Genomic DNA, 26,218 nt, shown 5'->3' with positions numbered 1-26,218 from the left:
TCAGATTAAACAGTGCAGAGATGTGTGTATGTGTCTGCGTGTGTGTTTGTGTGTGCTTACCAATAAAGAGACTCCAGATTTGGAGACAGCCTTGACTCCTGCTGTTTGCTTTGTTCATTAAGAGGAGATGAGCAGATGGTTTGCTGGTCTGTTGTGCAGTACACACATGCGGGTCCACACACACACACGCGCGCAAATACACATACACACATGCTCGATCCTGTCACCTTAGCTTTATCCTCCATTTATCTTTTCCATTACACATCTCTCGGCAGGACAATGCTACTCGGTGAATTGTGAGGGATTGGTGTGTGTGTGTGTGTGTGAGAGAGAGAGAGAGAGATACAAGTGAGCGTGAAAGAGTAGAGCGGTGCTGAATGAAGTCACAAACCTTTTTAGTCAAGACAAGCCTCTGAGGTGGTCATCTGAAAAGCTGATGACTCATTCACACATTCATTTCTGTGAATCATTGCTATTCACTTGTCAGCCACTCTGTATTCAGGAAGAATTGCTTGTAACAGAGGTATTGTTTTAGTCCTGCATCACAGCTTATCTGCCTCTGTCCAGGAAATGGCACACTGCACATTTAGACAAGGTTGCATGAGAAAAATCTGGCCTACATTGCAAAGGTTTTTTTTTTTTGGCACAGCAAATAGGTTCAGAACAATGTGAAATATATTACTTAGGACTTGAAGACTCGTTATTGCTTGCCAGCTTGGATCGTGAGCATCTACTGCATGTCCTAGAAGAAATTATCAGCTTCAAACATTTCCAAACAATCAATGTTCAGCAGGATTTGTGATCCGTGAGTCCTTACATAATTTATAACACGTTTATCCCGTAACTCTCTGCATCAGTCGAGGAACACTTGGTGTGGTTTTGCATGTCTCCAGCCACACACTCCTTGCTGTCAAAGGCCCAGAACAGTCCTGACTTCAATTTATGATGCTTTCAAATATCTCTTACACGTGTGCAGAAATATCTTTTTCAAATTCCAAATTACAAGTTGAGCCACAATTGATTTATATCACCAGACATTTGCAGGGCTTCAATCCAGAACGAGTCAGAAAATGTTATTCATTAGTTTAATTAGATCCTGCAATGCTAACATTTGGCAGGCAAAGATAATAAAATAGCCACAAATTTTCACACAGCAAGAATGACGGTTCTTTTTTTTTTCAACATCATTCTTTGTCTATTTCTTGTCTTTCTACAAATTTACCCAAAATGCACTCTGAACCATTTATCGACACAAGTTAAGCTTTTAAAGTCCCTCACTGTGCATCCTGAGAAGGGGGGGGGGTAATAATAGTAAAAAATGAGTGCAACCACAGGAAGAGAGTGCATCGTCATCATGTTTCACTAAAGGACAGCTTACACGTGACCCCGCTCGCCACCTTTCTGTCTGTCTGTCAATACTTACGTGTATGTTTTTGGAGATGGAGCAAGAATCAATGGTGCATCACACCCCACAGCCTCACAGCCAAGCACCTGCACCTTTCTCTCCTCCACACTCACACAATAAATCTCAAGGGTTTACTGAACGCAGAACTGCTTTGTTCCTCACAAAAAAGAAAACCCACGAAGACTATAATATCAATCCACATTTCAGAAAGGTGCAGTGTATTTGAGAGAAATCAATAAAACTATCTCTTCGCATGGAAAACAATTAAATGAATGATGCATTCGGTTGTGAAATAAAGAAAGAGACACAATTTAATAAAAAGGATTTGTATTGTTTGTATTGTCAAACTGCACTACTGCATAACATACACAATACAAGCCATTTACTGACTGTACAACATGCCATTACGTTTTTCTGATAATGATAACAAAAATGATGACTATATATATGTACACAACTCTGTTACAAGTTATATTCATCACTTGTGTCCAGATAAACAGCACTGACAAAAAAAACAAAACAACTATGGTCATCTTCATCTAGAAATCTAAAAACCTTGATTGAAAGAAACACAGTCAAACACATCATCAGCAGAAAGTACTGTACCCACTACGGGCGGGATTCGGTGATAAATGCAATAAATTAAACAGGAGAACAATGGGAAAGTTCAAATGTCACCCTTGAAACGTGGCGGGGTCCTCTCGACGAGGTGGAGATCTCAGATGCCACAGCGCGACTGAGCATGCCTGTCGATTGTGTTTCTCATAAAAGGAGGGATCTTCATCGCTCTATCTCATCTATCCATTCATCCATCCGTCCTTCCACCTCGCCCTCAGTACATCCCAGTGGTCTGCAGAAACACTCTGCCCTCTGAAACCCACACAGAAATACAGATTAATAAAACAAAAGGAAAATTCTGAACATCTAACGTCTTTATTTAAATACATTTAGACAGATTCTTTGTGGCAGACCACAGTGACTGTAGCAGTAGGAGAAAAAAATGCTGCATGCTATTCATGTATTCATATAAATATTGAACAAGTTCTCCTACAACCTTGACCCATTCATTAATAAAAGATCATTATTAAGTAAGGCTCAGTTGAAACTGTTTTTTGGCCCCTGATCCCTGTTTTTGGCGATAAAACTTCCTGGCACAAAGGGACCACATCCTGCCCTACTGTCTGACAGACAATTCCCCTTTAAATGATTTATTACTGGGTGTTAATTATGCAAATGATGTCCAAACAAACTCGTCACGAGGACAATTAAGACAGCCGTTAATTAGTGGCCAGTTCTCTTCTTGCTTCACTGACATTCAATTAAAAATTGCCTTTGAACAAGAGCGCTGTCTGGTACGGCGGGCCTGGCACGACGCGGAGCAGAGGTGGGCTGGAACCATGCACCCATTTGATGAGGCCGGGCTACAGATCACGGCCATTTCTTTTTCTGTCTGTTTAAGATGTTAGGTGTGCGCTTTTTCTCATTAATCTATCCCTGTGTGGACAATAATGTTGGCAAAATAAATATATTAAACGCCGGTCTCCATTAAAACGGTAGCCCCGGTGAACTGCCTCACGCTTCATTTAGTTTTGTTCAATTTCTCAGGAGCGGTCTCCCTGTGAAATCTTTGAAAACCCTTCCAGGAGACTGGTCAGTTAAGCATCAAAAGCAGTGAGTAGGTGAATTAATGAAATCTTTTGTCCTAGCTCAGTTTAAAGGAGCTAAATAAACCCCCAGCAGCAGGTATATATCACTGTTTATTTCACAATCCTTGCAATGAAATGGCAATGTAAAGCAAGCATAACAGTGAATTTACCACTGCTAATGAGGAAAATGTGCCCACGAACTTGGTGCAGTGTCCTCACAAATGTTTTTAGACTCAAACTTAAAAGATCACAGGCTCATTTCATGGAGAACAGCTTTAGAAAGTTTCACGTTTTTGCCTAACGTGAACATTTATGTTTTCTATTACAGAGCATGGCACACAAATAAGAAAAAAGGTACTTAAAAGCTCTATAATAAGGTTATTTGTCTTAATTCCCTTTGAGTTGTCATTTGACGACAGAACGTTTCCGCAGTGGCGGCAGTTTTTCTGTCTAATAGCCACAACATTCCCACTGATGGGACGATGAGGCCGTTTTCATATCTACACACTGAAGACGCAGTATTTGCTGTCTGGACACCTGTACCTTGTACTGTCGCCTTGGTGTCCAGCCTGTTGTCATCGTGGTTGCTCCCGTCCACGTCCTGGGTCACGGATTCTGTGTGAGGAGGGGCTGCTGATGATTGATGGCCTGTAGTTTGGACATTAATTAATAAGGACACTGAATTAGAGGCAAATGAACGGCCAAAGACACGTCGCACTGAAGGCTCGGTGACATTCAACATGAAAATGAGAATTGCGCCGGCTGTGATAGCTTTAAGCTCCGCTCTGAGCCAAAGCGGGAACGTGATATGTTCTGTTCGTGTGTGTGCACCTGTGTGTGTGCTGGCAGTGTGCAGCAGGGTGTGCTCGGCCTGATCGCGGAGTTTGACCTCCTCCTCCAAGGCCTCCTGTAGTCGCCTCTTATTCCTCTTTTCCTTCTTCAGGCGCTTCTGGATCAGAACTGGACAGAGAAGAAGAGGAAGAAGAAAGGCTACAGTCAAATTATTCAGATGCTTCTAATATATTTAAACTTCGTTTGAATCTATTGTTGCAGGAATTTGTTTATCCTCCCGGTTTCCTGACCCTTCCTGGATCTTTACATCAAGACGTTTGAGGGACTTTGAAGGTATTGTGAGCTTGGAGCGTTTGTTGTGTTGATATCAATTCAGGGTTTAGAGGCATGACGGCTGCTCTACATGATGAAAAATCCTGCTTTACTTCCCCCACACACAGTCACCTGCAGCAGGTTAACAACATCATGTAACTGGCTGGTCTGGCTCTGTTTTACTGTCACTTCCCAGCTACAAACGTCTCCTATCTGTGACCTCGTCAGACAAACCATCCTTGATTGGCATTTGCTCTCACGGCGATGGACACGACAGCTTTTGTGAACATGCCAGACTTGATTTAGTTGGTAGTTTACTGCCAAAATCAGTCTAATTCATCTCTGTAGATGTTTTGAGGGGTAACATACCGTCGGTGTCCTCGCTTCCTTGTCTGCTTTTCAAGGGATTGGACATCCCGTCAGCTTAGAAGTGGATCAGACCACCAGGGTTTAGGTGTAAAAGTCAACACCATGCCAGTGTTTATAGATACATGAGGGGAAATTTAACACTCTGATAGTTTTAAATAATCAACACTTGCCAACTAGAATAATTTCCAGGGAAAAAATATAAACAGAAATTAACCTAATGAACTCTACAACCCGCTGGTAGGTTTTAGAGGCATATTTTATTTTCAAAAAATGCCAAAATGACACTATTTATGATCGCCAGACCTGCAAAAACAGAAATTATCATCAGATTTTCAAATTTCTGAAAGTCTATAAATGAATCGTGTTCTATGAACACTTCCGTTAGGGAAGAACATTCAAATCTAATCCTGTAAACATAAAAATTCTGCACTTTTCAGCCAAACTGTGAAGCCTTGAACGACTTCACGGAGACCAGCAGTCACGCGACAACAATTCAGCAAAAAGTGGATGAACTGAGGGAGGAGGAGCAGCAGCCAGGAGATGACATGATGACATTCGTACAGGTTGTAATTATAAAAATATTTCAGTATGTGTAGCATGTGGAGCCCCCGATGTTTTTTTTCCCCAATGTTGGCGACACTTGTGGCCACTGAAATACAACTTGTGTGTTTCCTTTTTTAGGATTTATGGCATTATACTACACAAAAGACAAGAGTTCTGCTTACTTCTTGCCATACTTGTGATGTTTCAAAAGAAGTGCAGGACTTATGTATTTTAGTTGAAAACAAGCCCATAGTGACAGGAGTGAAAATGTCCTGTGGTTAAGAAGGCTATCACTGACTGAGGGTTTATTCTGCTGTTTCTGCAGATGCCACCGCAACTTTTTCTCCCCAAGACATTGCATTGTGACGCTTGATGTGCTGCTGCCCGCCCACCTCTGTTTTTCTGCTCCATGCTAAGCTGTCTCTCCAAGGTCTCCCTGAGCTCCCTCTCTCGGACCAGCTCCATCTTCAGCTCCGTCCTCTCCAGCTGGTCCTGCTTCTCCTGCGCCCGGGCGTTCTCTATGGCAACCCTCAGCAGACCCTGCTTGGAGACACACAGTCACACATCAACAGGTTACACGCTGAACAAAGGCCAGGAGAGACGTCTCTGAGAGATCCCTTACTCCACCTGGTCACCTAATCCTTACTTAATATTTCTGTATGTCTGGAATTTTAACAAAGGAAGTGTGTTTCTAAATTTTCAAGGTAGTCTAATATACAACTCAGGTGTATAATTCCTATAATTTACTCAGAAAAAAAGTGATTTTTGCCATCACATCAAGGTCAGATGTGGTTAAAAACATGTTTGTTTTTTTTACCCGTGTGAAAACCCAGTGGGTGAGAGCTTTCTTTCTTCCATTGTGATTCTGCTATAACAAAGACATGTAAAATCTGAGAAGCAGGTCAGCACACGCCCACCCCAATTACAGCATATCCTAAATGTCTGCCTCGTCTGCCATTTACCATTTCAGGAAATCCCAAAGAGTGGCTCATCTCCCTTCCTATTCATCTCAGAGCATAATAATAATAAAGCCCCGCCAGAGCCTCACCTGGATGTTCGTGAGCAGGGTCTCTATGGAGGACAAGCCTTCCGGGAAGATGAAGGGAGTGTGGTGGAGACCTGCTGGGAGCTTCTGTCCTGCAGGGTAAGATACCCTCTCACAGCTCTCCCTGCCTGACGGGGGTTTCTGGTAGACTTGTCTATCACAGCTCTCCCTGGTCGTGTGAGTTGCCAAGGAGCTGTTATCTGGAGGGCAGAGAGACATTTTGATGTCTCGTCAGTAAGGTCAGAATTCGTCTGGTTGAATCAGTTGAACGCAGGAGGCTTTTCGTTCACATTTGCAGACATTTTCTATATTTTTCTCATGAAAATCTCAAAACCAACAAATGAATAGATCCTTTAGCCAAAGCTAAAGGCGCCACAGAGCCACGGCTGTCCCGAAAATATCAAATTACTATTAAAAACACATCAATGAGCCACTTTGTTGCACTTCATTACTCTGAACATGGGCGTTGTAGTTTTTCCCCCACATACACCATTATGCTCTTACACTCTGGTTTGAGTAACGTCTGATAAAAACTTCCCAGCTGTTTTAGGGAAATAAAACATGAAAGTTTATATTCGTGACCTGTTTTTAAAGATGCATGTAGGAACAGATGGGTGCCACAGACAGGCTAGGGAAATCAGAAGGTACAGGGCTTATGTATTGTTTGTTTTGGTCCTTTAGTTAGGTTTTGTTAGCAATCAGAAAAATATATGATAGCCCCCAGCATTATCCTTTAAGCAGTGATATACAGTAGGTGGTTTGCTTTCTTTTCTGAAATGAAGACACCTTTAATATGAACATTTTAAAAGCATCTTAAAAGTCACCTGTTTTCCCTGTCTTTTCCTTGCTCTTACGTCTTTATAAGACATCTTTATGTTACATTACATTCTTCTGGCAGATGCTTTTGTCTGAAGCAGCTTACATTTCTACTCTTCTGTGCTCCCTCCTGTAAAGGACTTTGAAAGCACTGTTTTGAAAAGAGCTATGTAAATGAAGTTTACTTCCTGTCTGTCCTTGTGCCACTGACTAATGTGAGCAGCCTCCTCCACCGCTACCACCAACATACTGGGCCTTTCCTGTTTTTATTTTTTGTTTCCAAGAATTCAGGTGACATTTGCACCTGCAAACAGACCGTAGTTTCAGCAACAATATGCAAACAAGGTTGAATGCAAATTTCTATCATTTGTAGCTTACTAATACATTGACTTAATTTCTTGTAAAGATATCAAGCCCAACAGTAAATAGGTGTTTACACTAATTACAGTGTGTGTGTACACATACGCAGAAGTCCTGGTTGGGGGATTTGAAAATGTGGTTACCCTTTATTAGATGGCACTGTGCCTATTGATAATGCATCACAGCTTGACATCTCCCATAAAAACAGCTAAGAAGCTGCATTATGGATGACCATCTGTTTGTAAACCTGAGGACTGCATGTTCCCGATTCGTGACAGTGGGAGAGATGAAGATTAGCCATTTTCTGCATTTTTTTCCCCCCACACATCAGGCAGTTGCTCACTTCATGCGTCGACTGTCATCCGAGCCGCTGAGGACGAAGACGTCCTGGGAGTCCGCCGGTTATTGGAGCAGAGACGAGTGCGAACGTGCGATGTGATATCTGGCACTTTTCTCTGTCTGTGACAAATGACAGTGTTTTCTCCACTTAGCTGACCACAGCATCTTCTGCTCCAAATCCACCCACCTCCCCTACTCCGCCTCGGCCTCATGTCTTGGCAACTGTCACATTCAAGGTGTTTCACAGATGAGAAGCAATGCCCCCCTCCTCTTTCTCCCTCTTTCTTGCTAAAAGCATTGCTCTGTAGAGAAAGGTAATTAGCAGGTGCTGGCGAGCTCAGCGGAGGGCATCCAACTACACTCCCGTGGCTCACATACAGACACACACACACACACACACACACACACACACACATTCGTAGCCGCTGAAGTGCGCAGTCAGCAGCGTGGGCTCCCCAGGCTCCTTGGATGTGACTGATCCTTTATTGAGTTACTGTTTTACGCCTACTTTACCTCACACTCACACACACGTTTGGCATAAATACACACACACACACACACACACAGCTGCCAGCTCGTTTGATCATTTACCCATCTCCCTAACCAAGGTCACTGTCTGTTTTTCTCTTTTCTCCCAACTTCATCTCTCTTATTCCTCTCCCAGCCGTCCCCAGGGCTAATGAACTTCACCACGTGAAGACTGCCAGTCAGCGGAAGAGAACGGGAGGGAGGGAGGGAGGGAGGGAGGAAGAGAAAGAGAGAGACAGAGAGAGAATAAAATTCTGCTGATGTTTGGTTAATGGGAGTGAGGTGTCAGGGATGGCCTCTGATCTTTGCTGCATGGATACGTTGTTCAAAGACCACTGAAACAGCACACACAGCCAAAACTGGCTCACACACACACACACACACTCACACAAGCACACACACACTCAGAGATTATCATACAATAGATTGATGGAGTGACAGCGCTGTACTGCTCTTTGAAACTACGTTAAATCCATGATAAACCTTTCCTGTGATGTTGTAGGTCAAATACAAAAACCTGCGATCCAGCAAATGTACAAGTGTTTCATTTGCATGCAGCAAAACCAATTGGAAATCAATTGCATAAATGCGATGTGTGATGCATGGCATTCACGTTGTTGGTGCCATCACTGCTTTGTCAATATGTTCACAGATACCTGACAGCATCTGAACCCTTACATCGGAGGCCTTTGTGATTTTTAGATTCGATTACTGAATAATGTGATTCGGTATTAGAATACATTTACACAGGCGCGTGCACACACATACAAACTCCCAGTTTCTCTCGCTCTCTCTCCCTTGCTCGCTGTGGATTTCTGCTGACTGTTTGTCCTTGAGCAGTCCTCATTAAGCTAATGCAAACCTCCCTGACAGAGAGAACCAAACAACTGACGTTGCAGCGCCGTGGCAACGCGGACCCTAACGACAGGGAGGCGGTCGTTATGCAGATGAGGTCCAGCTGAGAGCGCGGGAGGCCGCCTGGCTCGTTAGGCCGCGGCCCGGCAAATGGCTCGCTAATGTAACACTGCTTCCTGGTCTAATGGAGCCCTGTTTTGCAGAATTATTTGTCTTTGCTCTCCGCGGGAAGCCGGGGGGCCACCGACAGCGCAGAGGAGAAGAGGAGGAGAGAAGTGGTGAGACTGCGAATCCATATCGACCTGTTACTGAGATATTTCTTTCCTGTCAAAGTGTTAGAAACCCTTTCTCTTTTAAAATAACGTTAAATAAACCATCACACTGTTGCCACACTGTTGTCGTGCTGTAATGACAGACTTTGTTTAAAGGGAGTTGAATTGTCCAAGAAATAATCAGCAAGTACGAACAGCAAAGAACTTGACCTTTGCTGTGAGGCAGACATTGTTGTTCAATAAATTTGTGCAATGTGAGACAAGTCATATCACATCTGAAATAAGACAAAAGACATCTAAATACATCTACGTACATCATCTGTTTTAAAAAGCTCTGCTAAACCAGATGCAATGCTCTACAAACATAACAGTGTATCTTACCTCTGTCAGTCTGGCCCCTCTTCTCCTTGCTGTGCTCCACTGAAGTCACATCCGTCTCTCTGGCCCCCTGCACCACACCAGGGGAATGTCCCAACACACTTTGACTTGATGGCAGCCCGTTGTCGAGTGGGTCTGGAAGGAAAATATAAAAAGTTCCAAAGATCCTAACTCATAAATTCCTCACAAGTACTGTTATAGCTAAAGCATCCTTCCGCTACCTGGGCAGATCGAGCAGGTTAGTACGTACGTGTGGTTTCCGCAGTGCGTTCTGTGTGAGATGGGGAACTTGACACGCTGCTGCTGTGATTGGATGACATCTGAGCTTCCTCCAATGAGGGAGAAGGGGAGGGGCTATCACGCACTCGTTCCTGCCAAATAACAAAAAATGATTATCGTAACAAAATCAGGTGAAGATTATAGTTACAAAGTAGAAAACATATAAATAAAAAAGCATTTGTTTCCTTGTGTGTGAGTGTTACTATCTAACAATAGTATATGTGAAAACAAATGTCAAAATATTTCTGGATTTAACTAAACTTTGACCAAATATGTGTTTTGGCTTTGTAGGGCAGAAGAGACTTAAATCATCTACAGTCAAAAGAACACGAAGACTAACACATAACATGGTATTACTTGGTGTTTACAGGATAACCTGGTGCTCATTTCAATAAGCCTGGAAAACTATCTTTGGGACCCGGCCCAGTGCTTGAAAACAACTTGGTTAAAATTATGACCGGAGAAGGTACATCCTGCTACTGATGAGGACACGGTGAATACTTTGTGAGGACTGACACAATGTGAACATTTTTGCCAATTCTTTACTCAGCTTTAGGAGTGAAAGCGCTGAAACATGTTAAAAGACTGTTAATGCCTGTTAAAAGCAAAGTGACAAACTTGGCTGAGAAGGTTTCTGCCTGTATGCAGGATATCTAAAAAAATATATATAAATAGATATGGGAGTGGCCTTAAGCCAAGGAACAACTGATTACATTCTGGTAGTGATCCAGAACTGGATATCCATCAGTGGACAATTACCGGTTTTTAGCCATAACTATTGAATGGAAGAGGGGTAGAGATTCTAAGCTCTGCACGCAAATGATCAAAATATTAAATAATTTGAAATGTAAACCTTTGGCTGTTAAAAGCAAGTTGGAGGGTTCTTTAATTTAGTGGTCTTTTATTTTTCTAAATATCCCATTTCTAAACAATATTTCTATGCAATCAAAACTCTATTTTTCATGTCATGAGCTCCCGAGTGTCACATGGACTTGGAAGTAAACTGGCTGGTGGCCAGGTCCACCGGGCTGATGGGCCTCTGAGTTCACCTTAATGACGGAGGTGGGAGCCCTGGCAGGGGGCTTGGCGTGGAGATGCGCCACGTTGGCCATGCTGGCCAGTGTGCTCAGTCGGTTCATCTGGCCCATCGCCATGGAAACGGAGGCCGGCGCCAGGCTGGCAGGGATCAGAGGATGTGACATCATCATGAAGGGCAACTGATCCAGAACTGGTGGGGGAGAACAGAATAAAATAGAATCAAATAGAGTAGTATAGAAGGAGAGAGAGCAAAGTAGAGTACAGTATGATTCTGTTGCTGCTCATATATGGCAAAGGTCAGACCAGCAGCTCTGTTTAAAGGCCATCAAAGCTTCACCATACATTGCACCCGACATGAAACAGGTCTCGTCTCTTTCTTCTTTCATTTTTGCCTCAGTTGTATTTACCCCTCCCAACTTAAAGGCCTTCCTCTGGGTCTTGTAGTGTGTACTGAACTGCAAACCCGCAGCGTCTCTGGTTCTCTGATGACAGCACTGAAACTGGACACCAATATCATCCCTCTCTGATGTCAATATTACCTGGATGGCTGCTCTGCTTCTGAACCACGACTCGGAAACGTGTGCATGCGCGTGTTAGGGGGTGTCGAGCGTGGAAAAACATGAGTGAGAGCAGAGGAACAAGGGAGGAAACGTGGAGGAAGACGTGACTGAGAGACACTGCTCGTAACAGAGACGGTGATGGCCTGAATATGTTGTTGTGACGCTTTAAATGTTTTTCATGAGCATCACATGCAAAAACACAATTCCGCCTCTCTGGAATTAAGACAAACTGGCTAACTTTTCTATCAATGCCCCGGTGTTCTTGATGATAATCCAACACGTTTTCACTCGTTCAAACCAAAGTCTTATTATCTCGGCCAATCTGTTGTTCGCGCTTCTCTCTTTAAGACAAGCATCCACTATCTTTAAAGAAAATCCTTCCTCTCAACAGCACCCTAGTGGGTTGTTGCAGTCTCTCTATTCATGAAACAAACAATCCTGTTGGGGGGGTAGAAAATGACATAAATATTTATCATTTAATAAAAGGAAAAACAAAAACAAAAGAAACACAGGGAGGAAGTGGAACAAAAGAAGCTGATGGCAGTCCTGGTGCTGGGCCAGCAATGCACGCTGGGTAATTATAAACACAAAGGAAAAAATCTTGGACTCTATTCCACACAATTGTCACAAATAATAGAACGAGTGCATGGAAACAAAAAAAGGGCTATCCAAAGAAGAGAGATGAAACAGAACAAATAACGGAGGGAAAGGAAAGAAAGGGGGGGGAGGGAGAAAGAAAGAGAAAAAGGAGGAGAGAAAGAAAAATAAAAGGCCAACTAAGAAATAAAGAGTGAGGCGTTGACTTTATGAGTCGGGCTCGCTGGACATATGTGCAGTGCTTTGTGCATTTGGCAGATTAGTCTCTCACTTGCCCAGAGCAGAAACCAATCCAAACAAAAGATCTGTCTGAATGGAGCTAAATAACCAGATGCTCCGACAATCAACTAGCAGCCAACTCCAAATATTAAGCCTTGGTGAGAAACCAGCGCTCCACTTTCTGTCAACCCCCCACCCCCCTCCAAACCCCAACCCCCTTTCCATATTTCATTTTCACTCTCATTCTCTCCTTAACTCTGTTTTTCCCCTCTCTTCACTTTCTCTGCCCTCCCATCACTCTCTCTTATGTTTCATTAAAAAACATCAAAAGTCAAAGTGCCTCTCTTATGTTTATCCAAACAAACCATTACTGTAAACAAACAGTTACTGTAAATTTCCCAGAAGATCTTGTTAAATGCAGAAATGGCTGCTCCCTGCTCTTCCCCGGCCCATAAGGTGTCACACTCAGCATTTGTGAGTGTGTGCGTGTGTGTAATCTGAGATTGCCTTTGTAGTGGTTAAAGCTCTGGTAGGGGCCCATCCTTCCCATAAGGCCGTGGGTGGCGGTATGGAAAAACACATCGTGCTTATGTGTGTATGTATGCCCGCGCTGTGTGTGCGCGCGCGCGTGTTTGTGTGTTTCCACTTGACTCTATCATTAACAGTGATTAAGCTTTACAGGTTTATAATGGCTGGTGGTAACCATGCCATCTAACTGCGCGCAGATGCTGGCAGCCAGTGTATACAATGGTAAACAATGCTTAAGACTGGGAGTGTTTACAGACATGGGTCAGGAAAAAAAATTCACTACACGCAGACACACAAACAGTCAGAGTTAAAAACAAAAGTAGCGGGATTAAACATGTGGCGATTTTGCCTTTGTCTCCTTTAAATTTCGGGAAAACACAAGGACGAATTCTTCTTTTTCAGTTCTGTCCTAAAGCCTTGCAGTGCACGCCACATGAGTGTGTGTGTGTGTGTCCCAGGTTGATAGTGTATTCCACACAGGCCTCCATAAGCCCTGTCATCTGTCTAAACACACTGATGCCACTTTAACCTGTCGATAACAGTGGGGGCGGTGCGTCCCATTTGTTTGTGTGTGTGTGTGTCTTCCTGTTTGCGTGCGTGCGCGTGCATGCGTGCGTCCGTTCCGCCATCGATTGTCCGGCATTTGTCGTTTGCATTCAGGATAGTGAATTAGAGAGAAGACTATTGATTTGGCTTCAGCCTCTCATCTTATTCATCTCTCTATCATCCCGACGCGCTCGCTCTCGTCCGCCGGTGCTCCACTTTCGCTGGCGGCTCCCCGCCACTGCGCTGCCAGGGATCGGTCGCAGGAAAGGGAACAGTTTTTAATAACATATGTCTAAAAATTATACCTGCACATGTAAAGAGCGGCCAAAGGGACTCAATTCCAAAATGAGGCGATTTTGTGCTTTCCAGGGACAAAGTGACTGTAAATGAGCACACACGGCTTACTTGAGCTCTGAAAAGGCTTCTTCAGTAAATCCTGAGGTAATGTTACTCAGTATGACAGACCAAGGCCATGTTGTGCATGAGTAACAGAGCTGGTTTTGGTCTACGCTCTCCTGATGTGATGACTAATATATACTAATGATTAGACGGCAACATTTTGAGGCCACAGAGCGGATGACCAACTGTGTTTTTCAGGATGCGTTTCCTGAATCTCTTTGAAAACAAATCTAAGCTGCAATAAATATTCAGCCGTAAAGGAATTTATCACAACCTGAAAAAAACACACACACACAAAAAAAACAGGGGCAAAAAAATTGTTCACAAAAGATATGTACTAAAATCTGGCCCTCATGTTTGGATTACCTGACCCAGATGTCTATTTGTAATTCCATCTGAAGAACTGACTCACTGCTGCTGTAGTTTGTTTTTCGCTCAGCGTCTCTCAAAGGAAACGTTCAGGCAGCAGAGGTGATGTCACATCCTGGCTTTAATCAGCTCGGTTCAGCGGCCGCACGTAAACACAGCTGCTCGAGCCGCATCGACTCGGCGTCGCAGATGTGCACAGACAACAACGTCGCGGCGCGTCGCACGCGCGGCCGCGTGCGGAACGGGACTCACCCAGTCCGGGGTTGTGGTCACCGTTCTCTCCGTTTGGCCCGCCATGTTGCTGGTTGCTGTGGTAACCGGCCATCGTCTCCAGCTTGATCTTCTTGGCCAGGGCAGACAGATCTGAGAGACAGACAGATGTAGAGAGGAAGAAAAAGAAGGAGAGAAAGAAAGAGAAAGAATCAATAAGAGCCAGATCAATGGCCCCCGGTGGAGGATTAGAGCTGTGGGTAGGCAGGAGGTTGTCATGGGAAGACAGAGGCCAGCCATTCATTCTGACTGCACCGCTGCACTGGCCATTTAGTCTGCCAGGGAATCAGCAGTGATAGGAACAAGCCAAGACATCCATCTCTCCCACACAGGGACATCACATCCCACAGCACAGCACACAGGGCGACACTCTGCGGTGGCAGCAGCTCCACCTTGTAGCCAGAAATGCTTCTTTATCAGTATAAATGAGAAGAAATAGAAAGAGAAAGCGGCGATACTTTTAATAGGGGTTGTGCACTTTTGGATGATATGAAATGGAGAGTGACAAAACGTGGCAGGAGGGCTGAGCATGTTTTAATTTGTGTCTTGAACCTCAGAAGGTAGCTTGACCCACAGAGCAACCTTTAAAACTCTATCTTATGCCACAGAAAATTAAATATCTCTTGCACTAATACAGACAAACACAGTGAATTATTAAAGTCGGACAAACCACGCAACTGTGCAAACAACACCGAGGAAATGCAAACAAACCATAAGTCTTAATTTCCTGATCTTGGATACGTCGAAACATTTGCAACGAACTGAGCTGCTGAGTGTTTTTTTTTCTTGCACAATGGCTGTCTGAGGCGAACGCTTCGTCTGCCCAAGACAACCACAACAAATTGTTCCTTTTCTTCTCATCTTCTCTCCTTCTCTTTCCTGCCCTCTTTCCCGCTCTCCTCCCATCCCCTCTCCTTACTTTACCTTTTCAAATGTCAGCATCACAGCGGGACATAAGCCACCGTGTTGCGCGTGTGTGTGTGCGAGTGCAAGAGGGCGAGAAAAAGAGACTAAGGAGGATCACATCAAAGATTTCCCCTGCCTTTTACGCTCAAATGTCCTCCCTCTCTCTGTCTCTTTCTCCCCTCTCATGTGGCCAGTTCTAATCAGTAGCGCTGACATTGCCGCCGTGCCCTCTCCTTTGGTGGAAAAAGACTCTTTTCCCACTGAGAAAGATGCTCTTGAACACTCAACGCATACACAACACACACACACACACACACACACACACTCAAGCACCTTTGAACAGTGAGAGGAAGCGGCGCTAACAGAAAATGGCTTCTTTTGAGGCGGGGAATGAAAAGATCAGGTTGCAGTGAAGAGCACAAAGCCAAGGGCAACTTTGAGAGCGGCGAGGTGCCAACAATTACTTTTCTCCCTTTTTCTGCATGCACACACACACACACACGCACACACGCACACACACACACATCACAATAGGGACTCAAACACACAACTGTTTGTGACAAGAACAAGCAGCACTGTGGCCTTTAGCAGGCAGTTGACTAAGACAGATTCTGACATTACAAATAACAGATTTTCCTTCAGACATATTAACATTTACGCTCATGTTTTCACCTACTGCAGCAAAAACCACAGTTCAATTATAATAAAAATGAATTTCATACCTGAAGAGACGATTAATGGGTCATTTACAAAAGAAGAAATTTAACAGTCACAACAAATCAAACGTACTTGCAAACCTGCATGAGCTTTAAAACAAATTTTTAAGGATCATAAAACTGATCAAAGGCCTAAAGATGAATCTCACTCAGCTTATCAGAGGACTTTGTGTACTTATAATTCAAGAAAAAAGACCAACTTGCAACTTATGAGTTGTTTCCCATATGTCAGCAGTGTGTATGGTAATTTCATTAATCAGCACACAGGTCGCCTCCCTGAACCCCGCCTCCCCACACTATCGATGATGGGTAAAATGTGTCATCATGTGAGGGTCTGCAGGGGAAAGTAGACAGCCGCGCCACCATGTACCTATTCCGCCTAAGCAACCTCTTCTTTCTTTAAACTGATGGGATAACGCAGCTGGTTGCCAGGTCATTGCTTTCACTTTCCGACAGCTGAGAGGAGAGCAACATTTGAACTTTACGAACAGCTCCTCTTGAGGACTGAAGCAACAATATGACACTAATTCACTCCCAGAGCCAAAACGGGGATTTCTACTGTGACTTCTATACAGTTCTGCAGAATTACAAACCTTGACCTTATGAAAAGCTTGTGAAAAAGGGGGATTTAGAGAATCAGGGAGGCTTTCTTTTAATGAATCTTTGATACAGAATACACTGGCGGGTGTACTGAACAGATTTGGCCATGTGATTTTTGTTCAAGCTTTATCTTTGAGATTAAACTCTAACTTTTAATTGAAAAATTATTCTATCATAATTGTACTTTACTGAGCTATGTGAAAATAGCACTGTGTATTTCACTGGGCTACACTTTTATTTTAGCATTACAGTAAGTAGTAGTAGCGGCAGGAGTTGTAGCACAGCGGTATTAATAGCATAAATGTGTACAGTAATTAATGTCAAAAGACAATTTAGTGACAGTAACTGACAAAAAGCTTCAGAAATTGGCAGAACCCAAAGTCTTTTACAACATCATCAAATTCTGAATGTAGTCTCTCAGATCAATTACACATCATTTAAAATATAAAGTCAAACATTTTATTAAAAGGTGTAAAATATATTTTTTGTTGTACTTATTTTACTTTTTTATGATTTTATTCCTTAATTTATACTGATCAGTTAATTTTAATATGTCCACATTTTTAATATTTGCATAGAAATAATGTACTTAACTACATTTTTTTAAAACTCTATTTTCCTTATTCATCTCATTACAGTTTCATGATCTTAAAATGCTACCTGGTTGAGCCACAAGCTCTAGTGTGTTGCTGGCTGATCATCATCATTGATGAGGATTTGACTATAAAAGTGGGCAGATTGTTTGATTGGTTTACTTGGCGATATAAAGGAAAAAATTGTTTTGCTGCAACTTCAGTTCAGCGGATAAACTTGTGTGACTCAGAACACTGACATCTATACTCCTGGTGCACAGATCCTCCCTCTGAAGCTACTGAACGGACTGTACGAGATCCCACTGAGGAGTGTTTCCTGTGATTATTGTTGAGCAAAAAAACGTGGAGAAAATAAGAAAAATACAGGAAGCAAACAAGAATTTGCCGAAATTGAAAGTTATAGATTTGCCCATGAAGGCATCACACAATAATTAAATTACAATAAAAACAGAATTAAAACAAAAAAAAAGTAAGTAGCAAGTAAGTACACTTATTTTCTGTTTCCATATGCATTGAACATGACGGCAGACTCGTCAATTTAACATGCACAGTGGACAATCATAATTATATGGTGTCAGAAATGATTCCTCTCAACAGTGCGAGCTTAGTATGTCTGTGTGCCTGCCTGTGTGATGTTGTTTCGACAGCACATGGGTACATGTGTACTGTTTGTGCGTGGTGAGGCCTGGGTGGTCACCTGCAGGAGGCATGATCCCAGCGTGCATCAGACCGCTGTGGGACAGCATGTGGTGAGTCCCGCCCTCTGTCACACTCTGCAGCCTCTTGGGCGGTCGGCCGGGCCTCGAACTGCAGGCGGAAAACACAAGTTAACATTAGTCATTAGGCAGTTTAATACGTTACTCCCTCAGTCAGTCAGTTTTTCATGCTGAGACAGAGATGGGTGGCCTGGTTAGAGAGGCTGCCCTTCAGTCTTTAAACCTCTGATCCTGCTGAAGTGTCAACAAGCAAAACACTGAAATCTGACCGGTTCCAGGAAGGCTGTTGTACAGCAAATCTGACCTCCCTGTGGATACGAGCAAGCAAAAAAGGAGTTTCCCTGTGGCATCAATAAAGCACCTCATTACTGTTCAGCTTACTCATTCATTTGTTTGCTTATTAAATGTGTTTGTTCGCCTCCTTCCCCTTCCACCCATTCCCCATTTGGTCATTCATTCCTGTTTTCCCGCCATGTCGCAAATTCCCTCAATAAAAGCTGTGACTACAAGCAGATTCACATGGTTTGATTGAGCCAGGCATGCTCAATCAATCCTGGAGGAAGTATGTGAAAAGCTGTCAGACATCACTTTGGCTCTGACTAAACGGTGTGAATGTCCTGACAGGGGAAATGACACGGGCCACATCAGGCTTAATGACAACCAGCGCAGCTCATCTCCGTTCGTACCAGCCTGACATTGGATAACATGAGTCTGTGGGCAAGTGTGCACACGTATCTGTCAAGTGTGTGTGTGTGATGTTAAAAGATAGAGTGAGCGAAAGAGGGGGTGAAACAGAGGAAAGAGGAAATGCAGAAGGTGTGACAGAGGAAAAAGAAACAGAGAGAGCAATCAAGATGAAAAGGGAAATGAAGGGAAAGGTGAAGAGATGTAAAGAGAGACATGGGTGAGACCAAGAGAGGGAAAAAGGTGGGAAAGAGTAAAAAAAAAAAAAAAAGAGGGCGAGATAGACTAGCAGCAGCAGCAGCTTCCTAGCGTGGGGTGTCTTTGAGCAGATTTTAATTAGAATCTAATCCAGCCGTCATTAAGGCCCCATAAACGAAGCTGTCAGTCAGGAGATTAATGGCGCCTCATTTGCATATTGCATATAATTCATCAATTACCCAGCAGAAAGGACCAATCCCCTGTTGACACACCCACTGGCTAAGAAAGGGGGGGAAGATGGAGAGAGACAAAAAGACAGAGAGAAAGATTGTGTAGTCACTGTGGGAGAAAAACAGGTAGCTGGTGCGCGTGTATGTGAGCGCATACCGGTATATGTGTGTGTGTGTGTGTGTGTGTGTGTGTCTGGCATGTGTGTATGTATGAAGTGTTCAAAGGTTAATTTGATGAGCCGATGAGCTCCACAGTTCCTGCCCTCGGTTTTAATGAGTTGTTATTATTGTCTCTTATTATGGGCCCAGACCGACTGGGATGTGACAGCTGACATCAGATATCACACACACACACGCACACGCGCGCACGTGCACACACACACACACACACACACAGGCATGTAGACATTCAGAGACACACGCTCAGGTAGACATACTCCATATATTCGCACGCACAGACAGCAGGAATGTGCAGATGAAGTTGTGAATGCGTGAGTGTGTGTGCACGTGCGTGGGTGTGTGTGTTTTTTTGGAGGCGGGGGTGCATTCACATCACACACAATATTTTTCTGCAGTGCATATAGAGCAGCATACTGTGCTTAACAAAAGCAGGAAATGTATTTTTAGGTCTCAAGTTTGAAGTTAAAGCAACACAATTCCACTGCAAGTGTGTTGAAACACCTTAAATGAACACATGCATGCACACACACACACACACATACACACAAACACAGGAGCAAACACCAGTGGGGGGAAATAAAATACACAGAGACCAAAGACTGTGGTTGGTTTTTACTGCAGCCACTTCCCTTTCCCTTACTACTGTTTATTTGCACACACTAATTAATGGCCTCTATGTGTGTGTGTGCATGTGTGTGTGAATGTGTCGTGGCTGGGTGTGTTGTGTGTGTCTTTGTATATGTTGCATTTTAGGAGGAATAAAGAACTGGAACCTAATTTTGTGTTTAGTCTGCAAGTGCGTTGATACATCAAAGTGACCCGTAGAGGGAGGTCTATGTGTGTGTTGTGCAAGTGTTCTGTGAATGTGTGTGTGTGTGTGTGTGTGTGTGTGTGTGTGTGTGTGTGTGTGTGTGTGAGGTTGGAGAGCACCGGTTCCCTGAGGTAGGATTAATGAAAAAGCCTTTCATGGAAAAGTCATCAAGCTGAGGGGATGGAATGAGAGAGAGGAGGGGGAAGAGAGAAAACAGTGCATTGTGTGTGTATGTGTGTGCGAGTGTGTGTACAAGGTGTGTGTGCATGTGTAGAGGAGGGGGTGTATGGCTTATGACCTCTTTGTCTCAAACTTTAATTAAAATCTCACCCAGACGTCCTCCCTCATGCCAACGCTCTGGCCACACACACACACACACACACACACACACACACACTTTTTTTTTAAAGGGTACTCTGTACATTGAGTTCTGCCCTCCAAGCTTAGCGTGTGTGTTACCTGAAACATGAAACGCCAAACATGGCAGCTGGAGCTTAGCACAGGTGGAACAGAAACAAAACATAACAAAGATGACAGATCTCTCTCTTCCTCGCTAACACACACACACACACACACACACGGGAAAGAGAAAAGTAATGAAAGAAGAGGAAGTGTTACAGTCAAAACAGTGGAACAGCTACTGGCTTGAAGGGACTGAGGTGCTGATAGGTAGCAGCTGTGTGTGTGTGTGTGTGTTTGTGTGTGTTTATGCGAGTGTGTGTAGGAGAGGGGGAAAAAAGGGAACTAGCTCAAACAAGATTTTGTTTGGAATATATTAGCGGCGGTTTACAGCTCCCATGCTCCCATCCTTTCAATCTGTGTTTATCACACGGGTTTGTATTCGCCGTCACGGTCCGGTTTGATAAATCATATCGTCGCCGCCGTGCGCAGGAAGACTTATGCTGCTGGTTAGAGAAGGCAGGGAAAGATTGATGTTGTGATCTTCCTCTCAAATCGAGGGCTGAAAAAGCTTTATGCACCATTGTTAATAGGAAAGCCTGGGTGATGATGTCATGAACGAAGCAGGCAGGACAACACACACACACACACACACAGTCACACACACACAGGACGTTTGATCATGGCAAGAATCTGATCTCCTAAACTGATACCGCCTTGCATTCCTCTCCCACATTCCAGGGTCAAGACGATGTCAAGACTGTGTGTGTGTGTGTGTGTGTGTATGTGTGTGTGTGTTTTGAAAAGCGTGTGTGCGCTTGTGTGTACTCCCTTAAAACCTGTCATAGTGGAAGACGTGGAGGCCCTCTCTATCTCATCGTGCTTTTCTCTATAAAACATCAAAAGAGTGCGGAGGTTAAAGTTGAGCTAATCACACCACGCTAACACACACACACACACACACACACACACACACACACACACACACACACACACACACACGGTCCTCCTCCCTTCATCTTAACGCTGCTGACTTTGACAGTGAGTTATGGCATGGCAGTGGGGCTCGGCTTTGAGGAGTCCACCTTCCCACACACACACACACACACACACACACGCACACACACAGAAACACAGACACACACGCGGCTCACCGCTGCCAAGTTGCACGGCCGAGGTTCGCCACAGAGAAGCACAAAGAGCAGGTTTTTGTTGTACACCGCAGGCCGCTTCATCTCATTTATCATTCATCGTTTGATTTAACCAACTTCTTTTTTAATATTTATTCTGCACCTGCTTCGTATTTGACTCCGCTTTTGTAAACAGCGTTACAGCAAAGAAGCACATGTGAACTCGGGTCATTATAAGCCTTAAAGGGTCAGTTGACCCAAAATACAAAAAAAAAAAAAAAAACATACTTCTGGTAGCCATCGGCTTTGAGGTGCAGAAGTTTTGAGTTTCCTCCTTCCACCTAAATAGAATGGAGGTGAATGGAATTTTGTTTTTGCTGCACCATTGTAAAGTAACATGTCCTTCCAGAAACAGTGGATAGACAACACAGCTTTTATGGGGACCTTTCTTTCAGAAGCAGGCCCTCTGAAAACTGTGACCTGCCTGTTTGTTATCAGTCCTCCAGAGTAACATGGACCCAGTTTTTGGAAAAGAACTTTAATTTAAAAGTAATTTTTTTCAACGCTTTTAACACCACAAATAAATTTCCTCCATGTTACTGGGCTGTAGGCGTGAATCTTAGAGACAGATATCTTATGATAAAATACTCTTTTTATCACTTAGATTATCTAAGCCTTTGAGGTAGCACTGCTTATGAAACATATCTTGTGCTGCTTTTCAGGTGTGTTTTTGTGTGCAAAAGATGTTCATGTGCACAAATGCAGAAACCATGTGTTGTTATTAACTCGTGCTTTGTTACAAAGTAACCAGAGATCTTATACCTCGCCACATTACGCTTCTTTTATGTAACATGTGTGGGGTGGCGTTTGTGTACGCCACACAAAAGCATACACATACTGCATATGCAGAATACGCGCACATTCACACACAACGCGCACACACGCACAGTTCGACCTGAGCGAGCTGTTTGATGTGTGTTCCTCACGGAGAATGAAACTGTTCCTTTGTGAGGGAGAAAGAAAAGGACGGAGGATCAGGTTGCCTCCTACACGCCATGTTCTCTCTGTGGAACTAATGTCATTTAGCAGCAAAGCCAGCAAACACGCAGGCGTGACCATGTGAGCTTGTGTGTGTTAGGAGATGACAGAGAGTGTGTGTGTGTGTGTGCGTGTGTGTGTGTGCATCTGTGCGCCACCTATGCATGAATTATAACTAGGCTTTGACTAAGGGTGCAGTCGGCTCCTCTTCATGGTTTGATGAGTCAGTGGTCAGGGGGTGTGTGTGTGTGTGTGTGTGCATGTGTGTTTGTGCACAGCAGGAGTAAAAGAGTGAAACAAAGAGGAGAAGGAAAGACGATGATAAACAGAGGACATTTGTGTAACCTTTGCTTCATTTTAATCTTAAAAAAGAACGATGGAGCAAACGGCCGGAAGAATAAACAGCAGGGATCCATGTAAAGCGCTCTGTTCGTCATGTTAAACTGACTGATCAGACAGGGCTGTTATTTCTCCTCCAGCCTGTCTGACTGTACTGGACTGGAAAATAATAAGTGATGGCTGTCTTAATCAGTAACGAAAACCTCACTGAGCCCTGACGCTGTCAGAGACCCGAACATCATATTCGTGAAGATGTTCTTTAAACTTTTAGGTGCAGTCGGCCAGCCTTACTGCTCTAACCCTCGCAAATCCCGCTTTTTACCTGCTACTGTATGCTGCTCCATCCCTACACGAGGGATTACTTAGAAACTTCCTAAGCAGGGCGGTGATACGTACTAATGGCTACCACAGCACATTTGAAGCTTTCAGACAAAGAATCACGGAAGCCGTTTGAAGATTTCAGACGAGTGATGTTTCCAGATCTCATTAACTAAAGGCTGTTTGAGTGTTGTGTGGATAATTAGAGACGGCGGAGGCTGTGTATTTTCAGCGGTTGTAGAACAACTTCCCATTAACACCTGACATGGGAGAAATCTCAAAGCAGCCAGAAGATGCATCTGGATTTCGTCTTGGTTGGAGGGCCTCAAACGCTTCAGCGCAGGTGTTCATCCACGCACGTGGAGCTAGGAGCGGATACTCACAATAGTTTGTTTCTGGTTTTGCTCAACAAGTCAAAGCTTGTATCAAAAGCAAACACCTGGTATTAAAATCAAAATCCAGCTCAAAGATAAAATAAAGAGCGCCTGAATGATTTGACCTACCCCAAGGAAACATAAAGAAGTGGAAAAGAAGTAGTTTATACATTGCAAAGTCAGTTTTTGGTGCCTATCTGCACACATCTTGACACGTGCTCTATCTGAATTTAATGACAGGTGTAAATGGGATCATTCGTGCTCCAAGGAGCAGGGATTAACTATCAAACAATATAAATTCCCCAAACTAAGGCTAATCCACACTCCTCTGGATTGAAACCCATGCTGTTATGAGCATGTGGTCCGCACCACAGCAGACCGAGGCACCAGGAAACCACGAGTCCCCGCCAATTTAGCCCTTTTATCCAAACATCTCTGTGGTGCATTGGATTGATGACCCGTGTAGTTGGTCACCATCGGAGTTCTGCAAAACAGCTCATTTACATAATCGCATCATAAATACCGAGAATTCATTTAATCATCTCCTCTGTTCTGATGCTCAGGGCTAAAGAGTGTTGATATGATAAGACAGCGAGTTATTAAGGAAGGAGAGAGAGGGAGGCAGAGAGAAGGAGAGAGAGCAAAGGGATCAGTGAGTGAGTGAGTGAGCTTGTCCTGATTTAAGCTGCCGCTTGGGGCCAAATGAAAATTAATTAATTTCTGTGAAGAATCAATTTCTCAGAATGACAGTGTCAGATTCAATGCGTGTGTGTGTGTGTGTGTCAGAGAGACAGGGCGACAGTGTGTGTGTCTGTGTGAGTGTGTGCATGTTGGAGAGAGCGAGAGATCATCGCCCATGATAACATGACAAACTTTTAAGAGTGTTTTTCTTTATTGAGATTACTAAAATTCATTATCGTCAACACCATCATCACCATCAGTGTTTATCATGCGTTAAAATGGTAATTAGTGACAGGCCTAGCAGCACTAATGTGCCAAATAAAGAGGGGCGCACTGGACCTCCACTCAGTCAGCATCAGATGGTTTAAAACCTCCAATACAAACAAAACCAAATCATACTTTCAGTGTAGTTAAGTTGTTTAACAGGTAGAACACTATTAGCCTTAATCTCATGCAGCTATCAGAGTAAAGGCCTGAAATATTACAGAGATACTATTATATACAAGGTTGCACACTAATCAATATCAACTGATATGAAATTTACTATTTGGATTTTTATGACGCATCATGGAAGTTGTGTGACCTGCAGACTGATGTGACACAGTATAAGGTGAGTAGAGGTCCAGGTGACCCCTCTCTCCCCGCCTCTACAGACTCACCTTGCGTTGGTACAGTCGTTGTAGAGCGTCTCGAAGTCCTGCCTGGAGATGAGTTTGCACCGGTTCACCCCGGGCTGGATGGCCCCCAGCCCTCGCAGCACCCGGACCTGCTCCACGTTGCACACCACCGGCGCAATGTCCAGCCGTTTCAGCTTGGTGTAGACGGTGTGGAGCCCGCCGACCAGGTGCTTGAGAAACACGTCGAAAGCCTGCGGCAGGCAGATGAGCTCCGTGTCTTTCACCGTGAACGAGGCCAGCTTGGCACCTTTCACCTCCACCAGTTTGCACTCGTTGTTTTGCGGCGTGCTCTCCACGGGCGACGGGGTGGCGTACACGGGCTTAGCGCTGCTGGACACCGGGGCTCCTCCGGTCTTTAACGGGGTCCCGTTCGATAGTAAGAGGTCCGCCCTGAACTGGTGCAGCAGCGCCGGGTGCGCCACCGGAGTGGCCGGGGAAGAAGCGGCGGAGGTGGCCGCAGGTGGCGGAGAGTTGGTGGCCGGAGAGACGGAACTCTGCGCCGGGTGGTGCCCGAGCGGAGCGGCGGGGAGCAGAGCCGGAGCAGCCGGAGTTGCCATGGTGGTCATGTCCGAAAAATTAAGAACAAAAGTAAAGTTCAGAGTCAACTATCTCAGAAAGTAACTTCGCCGAGCGAAAGCGGTTGTTCTGCGAGAGGGGGGACGTGCGCATTGAGCGTGCCGAGGAAGAGGAGAGGGGGATGAGAGAGGAGGAGAGGAGACAGGGTCCGTGTGCGGAAAAACACATCACATAGTTGAGTCAGACTGAGAGGAGGCTCGTCTCCGAGCTGGAGATGCTACTGTCACATTATCATAAAGAGGAGGAGCCTGGCCATGTTTCTTCGAGAGTGAGAGACACATTCACAGAGAGGGAGAGAGAGAGGGAGAGAGAGGGGGGAGAGAGCAAAGATTAGCCTACATAAACTTTGGATAAGCCTATTTGTGAACGCCTAACGAAGACACTTTGATATTAATGCTTCTGATGGGGCTTAGTGTGTCTGTGGCACTCAATCTGTCTTCTTTAGAACAATTTTAAATGATAGAACCACTGTAATCTTCCCACATTACCGTGTGGGGACTAATAGTTATCCTTGAAGATATTATGATCTAATTACTGTGCTTATTTGTCTTGAGAGCAAACATTCTGCATGTCTAAATACTAGTTAA

The 26,218-nt window shown here is 44.2% G+C and overlaps 1 protein-coding gene across 3 annotated transcripts; it reads right to left on the bottom strand.

Annotated features, from left to right (window-relative positions):
• Positions 1–1,802: 1,802 nt before the first annotated feature.
• dachc (dachshund c) lies at positions 1,803–25,799 on the bottom strand. Of its 3 annotated transcripts, none has more exons than XM_041947657.1 (11): positions 25,038–25,799; positions 17,978–18,087; positions 14,448–14,558; positions 10,989–11,167; positions 9,911–10,031; positions 9,664–9,795; positions 6,116–6,312; positions 5,460–5,610; positions 3,883–4,011; positions 3,595–3,699; positions 1,803–2,275 (listed from the first exon to the last, which is right to left on the bottom strand). In XM_041947657.1, exons 1-11 carry the CDS (start codon positions 25,619–25,621, stop codon positions 2,238–2,240), a joined length of 1,857 nt encoding a protein of 618 aa, XP_041803591.1. In that variant the 5' UTR covers positions 25,622–25,799; the 3' UTR covers positions 1,803–2,237. The 3 variants fall into 3 exon arrangements, with proteins under 3 accessions (XP_041803591.1, XP_041803593.1, XP_041803592.1); XM_041947659.1 differs by having other exon boundaries at positions 3,595–3,666; XM_041947658.1 differs by having other exon boundaries at positions 5,460–5,607.
• Positions 25,800–26,218: the final 419 nt, after the last annotated feature.

The sequence above is a fragment of the Chelmon rostratus genome, chromosome 11 (assembly GCF_017976325.1).
Source record: "Chelmon rostratus isolate fCheRos1 chromosome 11, fCheRos1.pri, whole genome shotgun sequence".
NCBI classification, from domain to species: Eukaryota; Metazoa; Chordata; class Actinopteri; order Chaetodontiformes; family Chaetodontidae; genus Chelmon; species Chelmon rostratus.
The sequence above is the reverse complement of the archived record's forward strand: the minus strand, read 5'-3'. Positions and strand labels throughout refer to the sequence as shown.